Genomic DNA, 17,919 nt, shown 5'->3' with positions numbered 1-17,919 from the left:
TAGCAGCTCAGCTGACATTATGAGGTTATGTCAGATCAAGTGATGTGAGAGAGGAAGAAAGAGAGGAAGGGGAAGGGCAGGTTGGAGCAGAGCGCAGCTGAGGGCTGGATGGGACAGCCAGCAAGAGAAGATGATGAACATGTGGCACTGCTAGTGCTCCATGGCTCAGGTAGGTGGGAGGGGGGAGGAGGAAGAGAGAGACGATACGTCCTAGAAACATCTTGAAGTGAAGGAATGAAATGGGAGGGAAAATCAGAGTAGACAAAGGTCTCACCACTGTAATGATGAACCGTGTACGTACATGACAGAAGGTACCCCCAACTGTCTCTCTCTTCCGTGTGGAAGCCCTACCAAAGAGCTCACATCATAGAAGTCCAGCAAACTCCAGTCCCTACTGAAATCCCTAGGCCTCATTCAGAACCTCTTCCACCAACTCCATCTCCGTCCTCAGCCCAACTAACCACTTGCACGCTCACTTCCTACATTTCAAAATCACTTAGACCTAATCATACCATTGTATTGTGCTCCCATGGAAACAATCTTGGCTCTTACTGGCCAACACTTGCAACACACCAGCTGCACCCTAGCTTTCCATATTTACAGGAACCACTTCTGTCATCATCCCTCAACCGTCCCCATATCACTTCCAACAGGATACTGAATCATTACTTTTGATGCCACCTAAATACACAACAATATTCCCCATGTGCATGGTCTTGCAGTTGTCAAACACTACCCCTCCCAACACACCACCTCATACTTAATACATCAGGCCAACTAAATCCTTACCAACAACAAATGTCTTTCAAGAGCATGGCATACAACTAAATCTGCACCACAGACATTGGAAACTGCATATGCCAACTTGTTTACAAGACATCTATAAGATTCCCTCCTAGACTCACAAGCCCATCTTCATGATTCAGACCTCATTCTTCCACAGCCTCAGTACCTTCTCTCCTACATATTTCACACAGTCCTTGTAAGCTCAATGTACCACATTCCTGGATGTTGACCTCGTAATGAAACTGGACAATGTCTCACACTCATTTTTAGTACATCAGTTGATACATCACGTTAGTAAGCAAACTGATACACATATTTCACTTGTAATATGCACAAAGTCCTCATTCTCTGTCTGTTACCAGCAAGTTTGTTTGTTACCAGCAAGTTTGTTTGTTTTATTTTAGGGAGCAAAAACAACTGGGGTCATACACGCCCACTTCAAAACTATAGACAGGGTGTATATGTGGACAAGGAAAAAAAATTCCCAGATTTCCTGCTTAAAATTACACTTTCTCCCGGGTGAAAATACACTTTTTCCATGTTAAGTGACAGCACACTCTTATTCGGCACTGTAAAACTCATCAGTCCTTTGAATGTTTATGGTTTCATATACCAGAGTAGAATTTCCCGGCACTTTAGAAAACGAAACTCAGGAGGAAAAACACGTTTTGAAAGACCTTCGATGTACAGCAACATGTATGCTGCATATTTTCGTATTACGAAGATATAAATTCGAATTCCACCAAACACTGCAAGTCACTTTCCGAAGCCTTGAAATCGAGATTGCGATGCACTTTTTTAAGCCAGTCATAGCTCATGTCATGTGATCTCGCCAGCTGATGACAGCACAGGACACGTGATATAGTCAGCCAATAGTAAGATCACTGTTACGTAGCGTGAACACACAAATAAGAAAAGTTAATGGTTTAAATTAATATACATAGTATTCACATATAATATTGGTTTCGAAAATTAATAAGTTGAAAGAGAAGCTCAGCTTCCACATATAATGTTGATCTTTTTTGCGTTTGTTACACTTTAAGATACATCACACAAATTTGCCAGTAAAATTTTTAATAACGACGTAAATCTCTGATCTTCTGGGCTCAAAATTCTTCTAAATGGTCATCCACAAAGAGTTGACTTTTAAATGAGAGTCAAACGCTTTGTGATTTAAGAAATTCATCGTACATTCTCGCACATAGCTCATCTTACGTAAAAGGAAATCTGCGTTCAATGTAACGCTTTTCAAACCACCATTCGCAATATTTTCCCGCGACCTGTTAGAAATAGGTTCGTTTCAGCAGTTGCAAGAGAGCGCCAGATAACAGGCGTCACCGCGCTTGGGCACCTACGATGACGCAGGAAGCCCATATGTTCGTATGTGTCAAACATTAAAAGATCTTAAATTATGTCATAAAAGAAACAAGACATCAGAGGATATTTCAAGAGTGTTAGAATTTCGTGAACCATACTAAAACGCATAATTCGGCTTAAAATGCACGTTCCTATGTAAATTTTCTTGGAGTACCAGTACTGTATTATCTCATGTTTTGGTTCTTTCAAAAAATGGTTCAAATGGCTCTGAGCGCTATGGGACTTAACATCTGTGGTCATCAGTCCCCTAGAACTTAGAACTACTTAAACCCAACTAACCTAAGGACATCACATACATCCATGTCCGAGGCAGGATTCGAACCTGTGATCGTAGCGGTCGCACGGTTCCAGACTGAAGCACCTAGAACCGTACGGCCACACTGGCCGGCCTTTGGTTCTTTATTATGGCATAATGCCATACATGCATTTGCAATGTAGCGAACAGTTGAGACTAGCAAATAGTGTGAAATTAAACACTTCATTTCAAATAAATTGACTGCCTCAACAGAAATGATTAATAAAAGCCAAATCTCTTTAGCAAACTGGCATAAATAACTGCATTGTTCTGTAAGGCGATTAATGTTTGACTGTCAGAAAGGTGGAAGTAAAATCTAAAACTAATAACATATTTTAGCTTTCCGTAATTACGCAAACGTATTTTAATTCATTTGATAGCTCCTGGCTACAAAAATCCATTTTGTTATCATTTAACGTGAGAACAATAAACGGAGAGGAAACAACAAAAATCACTGAACGTCAACACCTGTCACGTGGAGAAGACCCACGTCCCCACCACAACTCAGACTGCTCTGTGCATCAGCCCCAGATTTACTAATTTCCGAACCGGGGCAATATTAAGTAGCGGTGCCCAGCCACACTTCTGTAACCAAAAGCGGGAGAAGGTACTTCTCATACGCGACTCAACTGCGCATGCACAAGAGCCCGCCCGCAACTGCTCAAACGAATCTAATTTAAACAGTTGTCACGCCACACTCATCGGAGGCAATTTGTTGTTACAAAGCATTGCATAGTCTTCCTAAAGCCTTTGACACAGTTTGCTGTTGGCATACGCTTTTATGAGCACTGTTTTGTTGTTGTATACGGCGCATTTCCTTTGCAACTTAAGTTTTATTTTATTTTTTTCTCTCGTTCATGTTTTGTTGCTGCAGTATTATTCTGCAGTAGCGGGATACAGTAATATTCTTTGTTAGAGTATTGGTTCTTATCACTCAAAATCACAAAAATTTAACTGAAAACTAAAACAATGAAAAATACCCAGAATTCTAAACAATTCCCAGGTTTTTCCCGGTTTTCTCCCGGATGAAAAAATTCCCGGGTTTTTCCCAGATCTCCCAGTTGTCCCGGGTTGTATACACCCTGTATAGAACATAAAAACAGTGAGGAGTTAAAAAAAAAAGAAAAGACTAAATGTCAATCCCAATTGACATAAGACAGCTAAAAATCAGTGTTGCAGAGAAAGAGCTACTAAAGACACCATACAGAAACAGAGGTCCAAAACTAAAAATTAAATGGTCTTTGCCACATTGCTTTGATGGATAAAAAGTAAAACGCGTTCGACAGCCCACACGTCATTTGCTAAAACGGCTGATACCTCATATGGCAAACCCAAGCAGGAACGTAACTGGTAAAAAAATGGACACTCCGTCAGGAAGTGGTGGACAGTTAAAACTTGGGTGCAATGTGTAAAAAGTGGTGGGAGAGCGCCACTTATCTAATGATACTGGCTAAAAAGGCAGTGCCCAATAAGCAGCCTAGTAAAAATGACCACCTCCTGGCAGGAGGGCTGAGAGGAGGTCGTCCAAGCCGCTGGGAGAGGCTTAATAATCCTGAGCTTATTCCCATGAAAGGAGGATCAATGGCGATGCCAAAGGCACACCACCACCTGATAGACAGGAACAAAGAGATCATCAGAGGGAACATAGGAACTCGCGGGTTGAGGTACGAGGACTGCAGTCTGGGCAGCAACATCAGGAGACAAACATGACTAGGAACCCACATAAACTGCACAGTGGCTCCACCAGGAGCAAGCAAATGAGCTTTCCTTGACCCGTTGCACTAAGGGATGGCCGGCGTACAGAGACTTTGAAGGGTGCTGAGAGAGTCTGAGCAGATGACACAATTGAAAAGTCGATGTCACCGGGTGCAGTCCGTGGCCTGATACAAGGCGACGAGCTCAGCTGTTAATACTGAGCAGTGTGCCGGAAGCTGTATCTAAATACGTGGGCGCCAGTGATGAAAGCACACCTGACACCACAGTCAGTCCAAGAGCCATCAGTGTACACAAAGGTGCTATCGCAAAATTTCATGCAAAGGTCATGAAACTGAAGGCAATAGAGCGAGGCTGGAGTAGTGTCCTTAGGAAGCCAATGAAGACCAACATTAACACGGGCCACTACACAAAGCCAAGGTGGTGAAGGGTTCACATCCACCAGGAAAGTTGCAGGTAGTGTGAAGTTGAGCTGCTGAAGAAAGCACTGAAAGCAGACTCCAGGAGGTAACAGAGAAGAGGGACACGCCCCACACTGGTCGTCGAAGAAATCATCAAAGAAGGAGGTATAGGATGGGTGGCCACACATGGCAAACAAATGGCATGCATACCTGCTGAGTAGAAAGTCACAGCTGTAGGACAGTGGTAGATCAGCAGCTTCAGCAAACAGACCGTGAACTGGGTTAGTGTAAAAGGCACCAGTGGCCAAATGGATGCCATGATGATGAACAGTATTGAGACCGCGTAAGAGGGACGGACGTGCAGATGCACAGACAAAGCACCCATAGTCTAGTTTCGAACGGATAAGGGACCGGTACAAACGGAGGAGGATGGTTCGATCGGCACTCCAGGAAGTACCATTGAGGACATGTATGGCACTGAGGGACTGCATACAGCAGGATGCCAGATAAGACACATGGTAGGATCACGAGTGTTTCGTATTGAGCATGAAGCCCAAGAATTTCGTAGTTTCAATGAACAGAAGGGCAACAGGCTCAAGGTGTAAAGATGGTGGGAGAACTCATTTGCACCGGCAGAAATTCATACAGACAGTTTTGTCAGTGGAAAAATGAAAGCCATTGTTGATGCTCTAGAAGTAAAGACAACCAAGACATTTCTGAAGATGTTGCTCAGTGAGACAGGTGCGTGGAAAACTGCAATAGATGATAAAATCTCCAACACAAAGGGAGCTGGAGATGCTTGGTGGGAGACAGGCCATTATGGGGTTAATGGTGATAGCAAAGAGGACGACACTCAGGACAGAACCCAGAGTCACACTGTTTTACTGGATGAAGGTGTCCAACAATGCACACACCTTGAAAACTCAGTCTTTTAAAAATTCCTGAAGGAAACAGGACAGGCGGTCACGGAAGCACCACGTATAAAGAGTACTGAGGATACCAGTTCTCCAGCTGGTGTCTAGGCCTTCTCCAAATCAAAAAATATGGCCACAATCTGAGATTTCCACAGAAAACCATTCATGACATGGGTGGACAAAGTAAAGAGATGGCCAACTGCAGGACACCGTGCTCAAAATCCATACTGTACAGTCGTTAGTAAACTATGAGACTCGAGCCAACATACCAGCCATGCATAGATTACACATTCCATCACCTTGCAACTGCAACTGGTGAGAGAGATGGGGGGTAGCTAGAAAGAAGGTTTGCATCCTTAGGGGGCTTAGGTATGGGTATGACGGTGGCTTCATGCCAAAATCCAGGAAATGTGCCCTCTGTCTAGGTGCGGTTGTATGTGTTAAGCAGAAATTGCTTGCCCACAAGAGTAAGGTGCTGCAACATCTGAATGTGGACAGCGTCTGGCCCTGTGGCAGAGAATCGGGATGAAGTGAGAGCATGATCTAGCTCCCTCATAGTAAAGGTGGCATTGTAGCACTTATCCCTCCACTTGTATCTGAAGGAGGAAGGCAGGTTAATAGTGGGAACAACTCGAAATTTCTGCAAAATGGCGGCCCAAGGTGTTGGAAATAGCAACAGGGCCCACGATAACATCGTCTGCTACTGTCAGGCCAGAAATTGGCGAATGTATCTTGATCCCAGAGTGCCGTCAGAAGTTGACCCACATGACAGAGGAAGGGGTGGAACTGTTGAAAGAACTAGTGAATGAAATCTAGCTAGCTTTTTTGCTATCCTGAAGAACGTGATGACACTTTGCACACATCTGTTTATAATAAATACCGTTTGCAATTGTAGGATGACTGTTAGAAATGCGGAGATCACATCTCCGTGCACAAAGTGCGTCACGGCATGCCTCAGTCCACCAAGGGACTCTGACACAGCATGGTAAAGAGAAATGCGAGGAATGGAATGTTCTGCAGTGGTGAGGATAACGTTTGTGAGATATTCCACCTTGTCATCACAGCTGCAGAAATCCTGTTCTTCAAAAGTCACCAGGGAGGAGTAAAGCTGCCAATCAGCCTTAGCAAGCTGCTGTTTGGGTGTGCACACAGGTGGGGAAGGAGTCAGCAAACAGATAGCATGTGGGAAATGGTTGCTCGGTGAAGTGTCAGAAAGAACGCACCATTCACGATGATGGGCAAGCTGGGCAGTGCAGAAGGATAGGTCCAAATGGGAAGAGGTGTGCGAGGCATCGGAAAGGAATCTGGGTGCTCCAGTGTTAAGGCAGAAGGGATTGAGTTGATTAAGAAGATCAGCCAAGAGGGCACCTCTCTGACAGGTTCTGGGAGAAGCCCAAAGGGTATGATACGCATTTAAGTCACTGAGTAGCTGAAATGGGGTAAGTAGTTGCCCAATAAGCTGAAGGAAGTCCACCCTGGTGACATCAAATGACGGAGGGACATAAATGATACAGAGAGAAAAAGTCACATGAGGAAGGAAAAGGCTAACATCAACAGCTTGAAGATGAGTAGTCAGGCAGATGGGTTTACTACAAAAGTAATCCCATATGAGCAGCATGACATCCCATAAGATGGAATGCTGACCTCAAGGGGAGCGTCAAAATGAACTGGGAAGAAATGTGAAAGCTCCAAGTGGCCGTGAAGATGCAATTTTGTTTCCTGAAGGCAGAGTAAAAGAGGACACTGTGATGCTGAAAGCAGCCGTAAATCCTCTCTCTGGGACCCAAGACCGGGAATGTTCCACTATAGGAGAGTCAAGATGAGGATGAGATGAAGGGGTATCACCTCGACAGCTGCCGAGCGACAGCTGCGAAAAGTCACTACTACAGGGCGCATGCAGGAGGATCGTGCTCCATAAGGTCTACAGAAGCACTGGCTTGCTTGTGCTGTCGGTCTGTGGAGTCCAACGCAGAAAAACGGTGATGGTGCACACTGGCGACACAGAGGCTGGCAAGACTAAGGTATCACATGGCAACACTGTCCAAGAGGATCTTCAAGTCAGTGAAGGAGAAGACCATCTGCCTTTCTGGTTAGCAAAAGGAGACTCAGATGATGTTTGGCTGGAGGAACGTAGAAAGTCTTCACAAGAGTATTCCTTTAGTCCTACCAGTTCTGTACCTGGTGGCTTTTCCCCTTGAGACGAGAGTTTGTGGCTGGATGGGGGAAAGCGATGCTAGCTTGACACTGGGCCATTTCGCAACCTCAGAGCTGAAATTGAAGTCGCATGTCTGCATGACCATGTCCTTCATGGATCGAGGGGTAACAAGAACAGAACTATAGGTGCCAGATGGGAGAATACAGGGTTTACAACTAGCCAATAACTTGCGAATCGACTGGGTAAGGCACTTTTCCTTTACCCGGATCTCTTGGACAGCCCAATCATCAAGACACACGGGGCAATCACAAGAGGAGGCTGCATGGTCGCCATTGCAATTGATACACCAGGGAGATGGGAATGGATAATCACCCTCAAGCGCATTCCTACCACAGGTTACGCATTTGGCTAGGTACCAACAAGACATTCTAGTGTGGTTGAAACAATGAGACTGGTAGCAACGCATCGGGTTTGGAATGTACGGTCAGACTGTGATAATTTCATAGCCTGCTTTGATCTTGGACAGAAGCACCACTCTATCAAAGATGAGAACAAGAGTGCAAATGAGAGCAGGATTTCACAAGGCCAGCAATTGCATCAACACCTTTCTGAAAAATAAATGGATTTACTGTGGCAAAGGACTGACTGTCTTCAGTACGTGAGACCACAAGGAACCGTGGTGCAGCTGGAATGGTCTGAATCAATAGCTTCATTATATTTACATTTCGTAGACACTGACTGTGAAGATGATTGGCTCATTGCAAGAAAATCCCCCACGATTGCCAGCATCTTCGATGGCACACTCCTTCCAATTGGTGGCCCCCTTCACAATGAGGTACACCAGCCTTAGGTGATTGTTCACACCTTCGAAACACGTGATGGAGGGACCAATTGGCCATTTGGGAAGTTTGTGGCTCAGGCAATCACCTCTCCTTTGGCATGGCCTGCACCAGGGGGTACACGCGACCCCTACCTGTCGACCTGGAGCTGGGAACTGCGCATTACCCAATCACCTGTCATGCATCAGATGCATGGGCCAGCCTTTAGGAGCACACAGGGAAGAAGAAGAAAAAGAGGAACCTCAAATGTTGAAGCAGAGTAACGAGAGGAGAAGGTAAACAAAGAAAGGAGTAGGGAACAAAAAACTGTGGTGAGACTGTTATTATGCCAGTGACAGACAATGCAGAACATTCCCAGTAACACCCCACACGTTCCCCAAGCAAGGGGAAAAAAGAGTAGCAAGAGGATAAACATGCAGCACGGAAGCGGAAAGATGCTGCAATGGCTGCAGCCCCGTGGTAGCCAAGCACGAACCCACGAAAGAGTGGCAAGCCCCCTGGGAGACTCCTACCAGGTCATTTATTTATGTATGCATACTACGTGTGTCTATGTAAAATGCTTTTGAGAACTGCATATTCATTACTTGAAAATTCTGTATGATTTGTTTATTATTGATATATTTAATTCTTTTGGATATTTTCTTTATTATAACACATTTACAACTGATATGATTCATTACTGATTACTTAATCAGCTTGGGCAACTGCTTTCAATAATCGAGTATCATAATTAGTCTAGCTGTGGCCAGGAGAGTGTGAGTGTAGGGGTCTGTGGTAGTGTTTGCGAGTGTGTGTACCTTTGCTAGAAAAATAGCTAGTGTTTGAAAGTTAGTGCGAATGCTGTTTTCTGTTACATGTGTCTGTACTCCACGCATCAATTCGATATGGGTGAGTGGTTGTCTTTCCTTTACTTCATGTACTGCTCAAGCTAGTGATTCTCATTACTGTTTTCAAAGAATTACATAGTGATCAGAAAGTACCTCTTAAAGTGGCAGTACAATATTTGCTGACTTAATTTGAAACTTTTAACTTTCAGTAAATAAGGGAGTGGTAGTTAGAAACTACACTTCCCCAGTGACTCCACAAAACCCTCTGTCCACATCAACCCACCAACAATCAACAGCACCTCCCATTTTGATAGCTGCTATCCGTTCTGCAACGATGACCAATCCTTTGCAAAGTGTGCTGAAACTCTTACTAAGACATTAAGACAGGTGGCACTACCCTTCATGACCAGTCTGCAAGCAAATTTTTTGTGGCGTCATATCCACATAATGCTTCTAATCCTCCAACCAACCATACGGATCAGCAGCAGATGGATCAGATAACCCTCCCCCTCCCAATTACCCATATCACCCTACACAGAAAGAACTTAATGTCAGTGGCCAAGCTTTACGTAAGAATCACTCATTAGAAAGTGGGAAGGATTGTGGGTTAGTTTTTCCTAATTTCTGAGCACAGAAATTAGAAATTGGGAATAACTAACCCACAATCCTTCCCACTTTCTAATGAGTGCCACACTGTGTAAGGGAGTAAGCAGATTTTTAATATAGTCTGGTGACAATTTATCATCTTTTCTTTATATTTCCACTGATTTGTAGTTATTTATTATGATTAATTACAGTATCATTTTGTTGTTGTTCCACTTGAAGGCAAATACAACTGACTGGTTACCACACAGAATTTTCTTTTTTTACTTCTTTTAGCAAATATAACAACATTTTGCTACATGTACAGTCGTTGATATGAAAAAATACTCTGTTCTTTGTATTCTGACCCATATTCATTACAAAAAAAGTTCTTTCCGTGCTGTCAATTTTGAATGCAAGATGCCTAATTAATATAAGGTTGAAACATCTTTGCAAGAGTTGCATGGGAGGGAATTACTATACTAGTATAATAAATGCACATTTCAAATGCATAAGTAAAATTATCTTCATCTGAGAAGAAACAGACTAAAAAAGAAAACAATGTATTTAACACCTATTCTTTTGTACGGCAAAGGCGACCATTGTAATTAAAAACAAATTATTTTATATGTAGAGGAGGACACTTAATTTGACTTCACTTGATTTCAGGCCTTTCCAGGATTGAAATTATTATGAAATCTAGACCTTTAGCTGCTTACAAGCACTGATAAATATCAATGGGGACAGTTGAAAAACTTGTGCCCTGACTAGGACTCAAACCCGGGACCTTCTGCTTACATGGCAGACGCTCTATCTGACTGAGCCACCGAGGACACAGACAATAGTGCGACTGCAGGGATTTATCTCTGTCACGCACCCCGTGAGACACACACTTTCCAACTTTCTGTCCACACACTACATTTGTAGTGCCCCTGGCCAGGATTGGTTCTGAAAATTTAATATTTTATGCTCATAGCCACTTTGTAAGAGACTGATTTGTAAACTTATTAAACTGTTCAGAACCACACAGCTGTTACTAGATCTACTTTTTTTTTTAATACTAGGAAAAATAATTTTGAATAGGGGTTTTGTGTAATCTGCAGTAACTATCTTCAAATGTAAATGTGGCTCATTAATCAGACCTTGATTTAAATGATTTTTTATGCACAAGCATAAGGATTTTTCATGTCTATGATGGAAACCAATTAATAAATGTTCCACTGATGACCTAGCTGTTTAGCAACCTCCACCATAAAGCATCATCATAATAGTAAATGCTCAGAATTTTAATCGCACATGGAAACATTATTTAAAAGGCTGAAATAATTATTCATTTTAAAGCCTACTATTCTGTGCTGATTTTTTGGCATCCCATTTTAATTTGGCACAAATCACCACCATTTTATGGAGTTCAGCATTTTCAACTATTCCTGACAAACGTTGAAGGAACCAAAACCAAAGTTCAAACATAACAGTTCTTACAGAAAAGATTCAGTACAGGATACAGTTTTGCAAGCTCTATCATATTGCACATGATTCCTTAACAGATTTAATTTTCTCAGTTTTTCAGAAGTCAAGTCATTTTGAGTTTATCATTCAGCTTCAACTAAACCTTCTGTTAACATATAACAATAGCTGCATAAAGTGTAACGCGTGATAGTGGTAGTCATCAGAACCTCTCCCAAAGTGTTATTCTGCCACTCAAAGAATCTAGGAAATCTCCTTATCTGTCCTTTTCTAATACTTACTCTCAACTTCTTCCCACATGTGTCTTACTCCTGTGGAAGAGCTATCCTACGCACACACCCAGCAAATCCTACTCCAGCTCTAACAGACATGTCCTTCCTTATCAAAGTAGAGCCACCTATGAAAACAGTCACATTATATACCAAGTCTGCTGTAGCGTTTGCACAGTCATTTATTTTGCAAGGCAGACAATCAACTGTCCACTTAGATGAATGGCCGCTGCCGAACCGTGGCCAAGAGCAGAACTGACCACCCAGTGACAGACCATACTAAACTTCACGGCTGTTCCACAACCTGAGTCACCTGGCTCTCCAAACCTCCCTAACCTCCCCTTTTCACCTCCGCAATATTACCAGCTTCTCTGATGTACGTAGAGGGAGGACTTATCCTGACTATAAGTCCTTTAATCCTGCAACACTCCAAACCTAAATTGCTGTTAGCTGCTGCCCCACATCCAATCCAACATTTGCCCCAACCCCTCTCCCTCCCCCTGTACACTCATTATACTCCTAACCCACTGTTCCATTTCTTTTTGGGCCACACGCAACCCCTCGTGACTTCACCAAGATGAGTTCACCAGTACCACTGTCCTACAATGTTCTCTTGCTATCTTCCCCTCCCAACCTTCAGCCACCCTTCCTTCTACCACTCAATGCCCCTCCTTGCTTCTCTAACCCACTCGCATGATACAAACCCTCACCCACTCACCCGACACAGCTCCTTATACTCTAGTCGAGGTGTAAAGCTGGGACAATGTAGTCGCCCAAGACAATGTAGCCCTTCAGACGAGTTTTTTTTCTGCACTAATTAGCTCTGAAAAAAGCTTAGTTATGTTATCGATCTTTTTTAAGCGCCCATAGAACACTCAATGCCTCAACTATACATTTACTTCTTCAGTTATTTGTATTCCATCCAAGACTTTCCATTATCACACAGAAATAACAGGTTTAGCTTACCTTCCCTCTGTTGTTCTGATAACTCTGTCTTCGGGAATTCAATATCAAATGTTATATACAATGTCCCATGCAAATTGTTATTTTCATAATTTGGCATTCCTTCTCCTTTCTTGCGAATTCTTGCTCCAGGCCACGTTATTTTATCTCTTGTTATCTGCACTTTATGGCCATCAAGATGCTCAATGTCCATTGAAAATCCCACCAAGGCATCTTGCAGTGATAGTGTAACATTTGTGTACAGATCATCACCTCGACGTTCAAACACTGGATGAGGCATTGTATTGATTTTCAAAATTAAATCACCAGGTTCACCATCAAGGTGAGGTTCTCCTTCAGCTACAAACCTAGTTTCTTGCCCATCAACCATTCCAGGTTCAATTTCAATCTCCAGAGTTCGTTCCTCATTAACCAACCTATCCAAAAAATGGAAAAGGATACTTGCATTAATACATATCATGCATCACAGAAAGAACACCCATTTATTGCATTTTTTATCTTTCTGCAACAATACCTTAACTAAAGCAGACATCAATCCGAAGATTGTTTTGAAGACCATGGTGCACTTAATTTTTAAAATGCTAATAATCCAATTGTCGCTTATAATTATTGCTTCCATATAACCTATAATATTGTGCTTACTTAACATTGGGGCATTCATCACAGACAGTCTGTTGCATCATCTGAAACCTTCCAGGTCCAAGATGCCTGGTGACCATCTCCTGGCGACAATTACATTGTCTTGTCCCTCTAGCTGGTTTCATAACAGGTTTATTCCTGGTAATCTAAGACAAAAAATTCATGTCCATTAATACATTATATACAAACTAAAATACTATATTTAAAGAAAAGAAGAAACAAAATGTTTGCCAACAACAATAAATACATCACAGTGAATAGGTTGATTAAAGCCCCCTGGACAAACCTACAATTACAATATGGAGTTCCACATATTCCTCATCGGTTAGCATACTTACATTTTCCTAAATTTTTTGCTGCTACCATAAACTTACTTCCTGAATGTTCTTTTGCTAAAAATGTATTACATTTTCTATAACAACCCAGAAAACTGGGGAAGAAAATCAGCATTCAGGAATTAAGTGTCCATACCTGACAGAAAGGTTATCGAGCAAGACTGACAGAGAGGGGGGAAGTGGAGAAGAAGAGAAGAAGTAATAAAATTGGAATAAACATGCACCAGGACAATACCAAGTACTCAGCTACTTTATTTATAAAAGAACAGAAGAAGTGAACAGACTAGCAAAATTGCGTAACAGAATCAAACAGCAAGGTGGTCACTTTCTGTAAATTCATTTCAATCATTGAACATTTAACTCAATTTTGTAAGTTGAGAATCATTTTTATTTTTTACTAGCTGAATACCCAGTGTTGCCTGGATATGAATGTAGCATAATTCTATTACTCTGTCCCTTACTCCCCCCCCCCCCCCGCCTCCCCTATTCATTTCCTCTGAACCCCACTCTGCCCATCTCCTTCAAAACCCCTCTCTTTGTACAACTCCTCCAACCCCACTCTTTGTTCATTTCCTCCTGTCCCTCTCTCTGTGCATCTCTCCTCCTTCCCTCAGTCTGTCTCCTCCTTCCCACTGTCTCTCTCTCTCTCTGTCCATCTGCTCCTCTCCACTGTCTCTCTCGATCCATCTGCTCCTCGTCTCTTTGTCCAGCTGTTCTTCCCCTTTTATCTACTCCTCACCATCCGCATCTACCCCTTCCCCCCTCTCTCTCTGTTCATACCCTTCTCCCCCCTGTCTGTCCATTTCCTTCTCACTGTCTTTGTCCACCTTCTCCCCCATCTCCATGACATCTCCTCCTTTCCCTTTTTCTCTGCCCATTTCCCCCTCCCCTACATCTCTCCTCCTCCTCCTCTATTTCTGTGTCCATCTCTTCCTCCCCCCTCCCCTCATTCTGTCTCCATGTTATCACCTTCTTACCAGTAGGAAGTTGCTGGTCCTTACCCTCATAGTATTTCTTTCCAGATAGTAATATGTGTACCAAGTCTCGTAGAAATCAATTGATCAATTATGATGTTTGTAGTTTGTCCAATTTTTCTGACTTTCGTTTGTAACTGTCCAATTTTTTTTCTATGGCCATAACCAACAAAATAAAAACACAAGTACTTTGTGTATCTATTGTTGGAATCATGTGTCATGGTGTCCAGTTCATATGAAAATCCCATAGAAAAAATCTCTTTCAGGTTTTCCTGAATTTTCTAATTTCCTGGGCAAGTTTTCCAATTTTTTCCCTAAAACTTATTTGAATTATTAGGAACTTTTTTTAAAAAATTAGTCAAATTGCTTCAGCTGTTCTCAATTGAAGCACTTACCACCAAACAGCATTTAATTTTTATTTACATATATTGAAAGGAGGGGCTAACGATAAGAAAGGGACAGAAAATAAGGATAGGCGTACATGAGTACGGAACCCAACAGAAGAAGAACAGGGCAGAGTACCTCACAACAGTGAAAAAACTCTCCCAATGGATGTGCCAGTAACATTGGAGGAGGACTGGGGTAGATTTAAGAAGGCACTAGTAAGTGCGGTGGAAATAGTACACGGGAGGACAAGCTACAGAAGGTGGAATGAAGAAATGAAAAATGTAGTGCCATGAAGAACAGCGCCTTTCTGGTTAGTTCCAGAATAGGATAGTATAGACAAAAATAAGAATACCAGACAAGAAAGAAACAGACAAAAAGATCTGTGGCAGAGAAGAGAAGAATGTGTGGATGGATGAGTGGACTAGAATGATGTAAGAAGATAGTGATGGTACAAAAAAGGTCCTATAAGGTAAAATTATAATAAAGATTACCTAGAGAGAGAAAATGAGAAGGAATTCAAGATCATGTTGGGGAGTATTTTGAAAAATGCTTTGACGCAAATGGAGACCTGGGTGAGCAGGGAGAAAATGAGGAGAAAGGAGAGGAACTGCAAACAGAAGAAGACAACACGAAGAGCAATGCAAGGTGCTTTGACAAAAATGAAAGGAGGGTGGCTCTATCAATGATAAAAATTGTGTGGAAAGAGAGGTGACCCCAGAAGACGAAATGAAGGAATAATTGTCACTATCTTCAAGGAAGGTAATAGGAAAGTGTATAGAAACTATCGAGGAATCACGGTCATGAGCCTTTATGCAAAGATCTTTGTGAACGTTTAGAAAACACGAATTCGAATAAAATTAGAAGGAAGACTGACAGAAGATCAACATGAGTTCACAGCAGAAAGGTACAGAGCAGATCTAATTTTCACTGTAAGGCATCAACAGGAACAACACTATGAATATGGACATTGGACATTGAAAAACCATATGACAGTGTATGCAAAAATAAATTATGGAAGTCCTTGGAGTACAAAGGAGTAAAAAAGCAGACTGTTAAGGATAAGAGAAATGTACAACAAGAGTGTGCTCTAAGTAAAAATGGAAGGAAGGCGATCACATTGGCTGGAAGAGAAGAATGGCTTAATGCACGAAAGACCACTCTCACCACACTCTCCATTGCGATGATGGATGAGATAATGGCCAGAGTGGCACGAGTAATTGGTGAAGGAAAGATGAAAGCAGTGGTGCTTGCACACTACTTTACGATTTGATAAAACAAGGAAAAGGAAGTGCAGGAGCAGTTGGATGTACAGTAAAAAATAGTACAATGATATGGGATGAAAGTCAGCATAAGTAAGTATGAAATAATTATCACAACCAGAAAGAAGGAGAGAATCATGACTGGAATAACAATTGGGGATGGTGGAGTGTTTCATGTATCAGGGAACCTTAATGAAAGAAACAACATAGAAGTAAATGAGTGAAAAAGATAAGCAGAAAAATTTCGGCAGACTGTACGAATCTTAATATGAAGCTAAGGTATTCCTCAAAACACCATATGGGTTACATATTGGGTGAACTATGTGTGAGGAGTATGTCTCGGTGACATGGGTGATGAAAGAGAGAGAAGCAAAATGCAAGCTAGTGAGATGAAATTCTTTAGAAATAGTACTGAAGTGAGAAAGATGGATAAGTTAATGAATGTGAAGATCACAGAATTAGTTAACAAGGAGACAATACAGGAAAGGCTAGAGGGATCACAGCTTAGATGTTATGAACATGTTAAGCAAATGAAGAAGATGAGAATACCCAGAAAGATACACAAGATGAAAAGGAAGGGAAAAAGACAAGGAAGACCGTAAGACAGGTAGCTGAAAGGAATAAAAGATTGCATGCAAAACAAAGAAGAATACTGGGTTAAGGTGCAGATGGACAGATGGTGGGAGGACAAGATGATTGAGAGGCTGCTGTTCCAAACAGACCCAACTAGCAGCTGGAAACAGTACAAGTTGCTGTTGACCTACTGAATATGAGATGTTTGGTAAACAATATTTTTAACTACACTTTAAGTTTCCTTGACTGTTTTATATAAGCAAACTGCAGCATGGTCACTAATATATTTGTGCTGTAGTGATTTTTTCCAAGCACAAAATTAAGTACTAGTCTTCCTTTAGACTGACTTCAAATAATTAATTACTTAAGATTGTCACATGATGTCAATTATCCTCCTGCCAGCAATACAGTAATCAGAAACTGGAATTCTTGGCCCTCATTCTGTTGCCACTTTCACTGCATAAAGAATTGTTCCTCCCAGTTCTCAAACAGAAAATCCTTCTGCGCAAAAAAAATTTCATGTATTTCAGATAAAACTATATCTCTAGCCCTAATTAAAATTAAGAACAAGTGTCTGCCACGCTTAGCAACACTATAGAGATACACCATATGTGAATTTCAGATTGTGTGTGTATGTAGGAGAGACTTTAAACCATATATTTGCTACGAGTTAAATATTGACAAAAATCTCAATTTTCTGAAGCTTGTAGATAACAAATGCAATGTGGCATGAAACTTTAAAAGGTCCTTTTGCTGAATCAGGTAGTTCACACAACCAACAAGAATAATATAAACTACGTCAATGAGTCCAATAATTTTTCTGATGTGGTGGCTGGTTGCTGACAATGCTAGTTGCAACACTGTTGCAAGTTTGGAGCTTAAATGTCGATTCCAACTAACTTAAATTGGTCTACACGTATTGAAAGTACTTTATTTACAATTCCAGTTGAAAACTTGGGAAACACACAGAGAGCAGATATGAAATATAAGGTATACTACCGGGTCTGCCTTGCCTTATCGTTCTGCTTTGCAGGGCAGCCTACATGTCACAGGCAAGAATATGTTCTATGTTGCGTTGGAGTAGTATTGGCCTGTCCTATCGACCTCCTCTGTAGTGCACCCTATACTTCAGGGGCAAAAAATGGTTTTCCAACCACTGACACT

General features: G+C 41.8%; 1 protein-coding gene across 1 annotated transcript in view; it reads right to left on the bottom strand.

Annotated features, from left to right (window-relative positions):
* Positions 1–17,919, bottom strand: part of LOC126161640 (dnaJ homolog shv) — a 31,560-nt gene that overhangs the window by 1,775 nt on the left and 11,866 nt on the right. Inside the window, exons 3-4 of the mRNA XM_049917607.1 lie at positions 13,231–13,373; positions 12,592–13,004 (exon numbers count right to left, since the gene is read on the bottom strand). Coding sequence (XP_049773564.1) covers positions 12,592–13,004; positions 13,231–13,373 — 556 coding nt within the window. The remainder of the gene's footprint in view (positions 1–12,591; positions 13,005–13,230; positions 13,374–17,919) is intronic.

This window comes from Schistocerca cancellata, chromosome 2 (genome assembly GCF_023864275.1).
Source record: "Schistocerca cancellata isolate TAMUIC-IGC-003103 chromosome 2, iqSchCanc2.1, whole genome shotgun sequence".
NCBI classification, from domain to species: Eukaryota; Metazoa; Arthropoda; class Insecta; order Orthoptera; family Acrididae; genus Schistocerca; species Schistocerca cancellata.
Note: the sequence above shows the minus strand (reverse complement) of the source record. Positions and strands in the feature narration are given on the sequence as shown.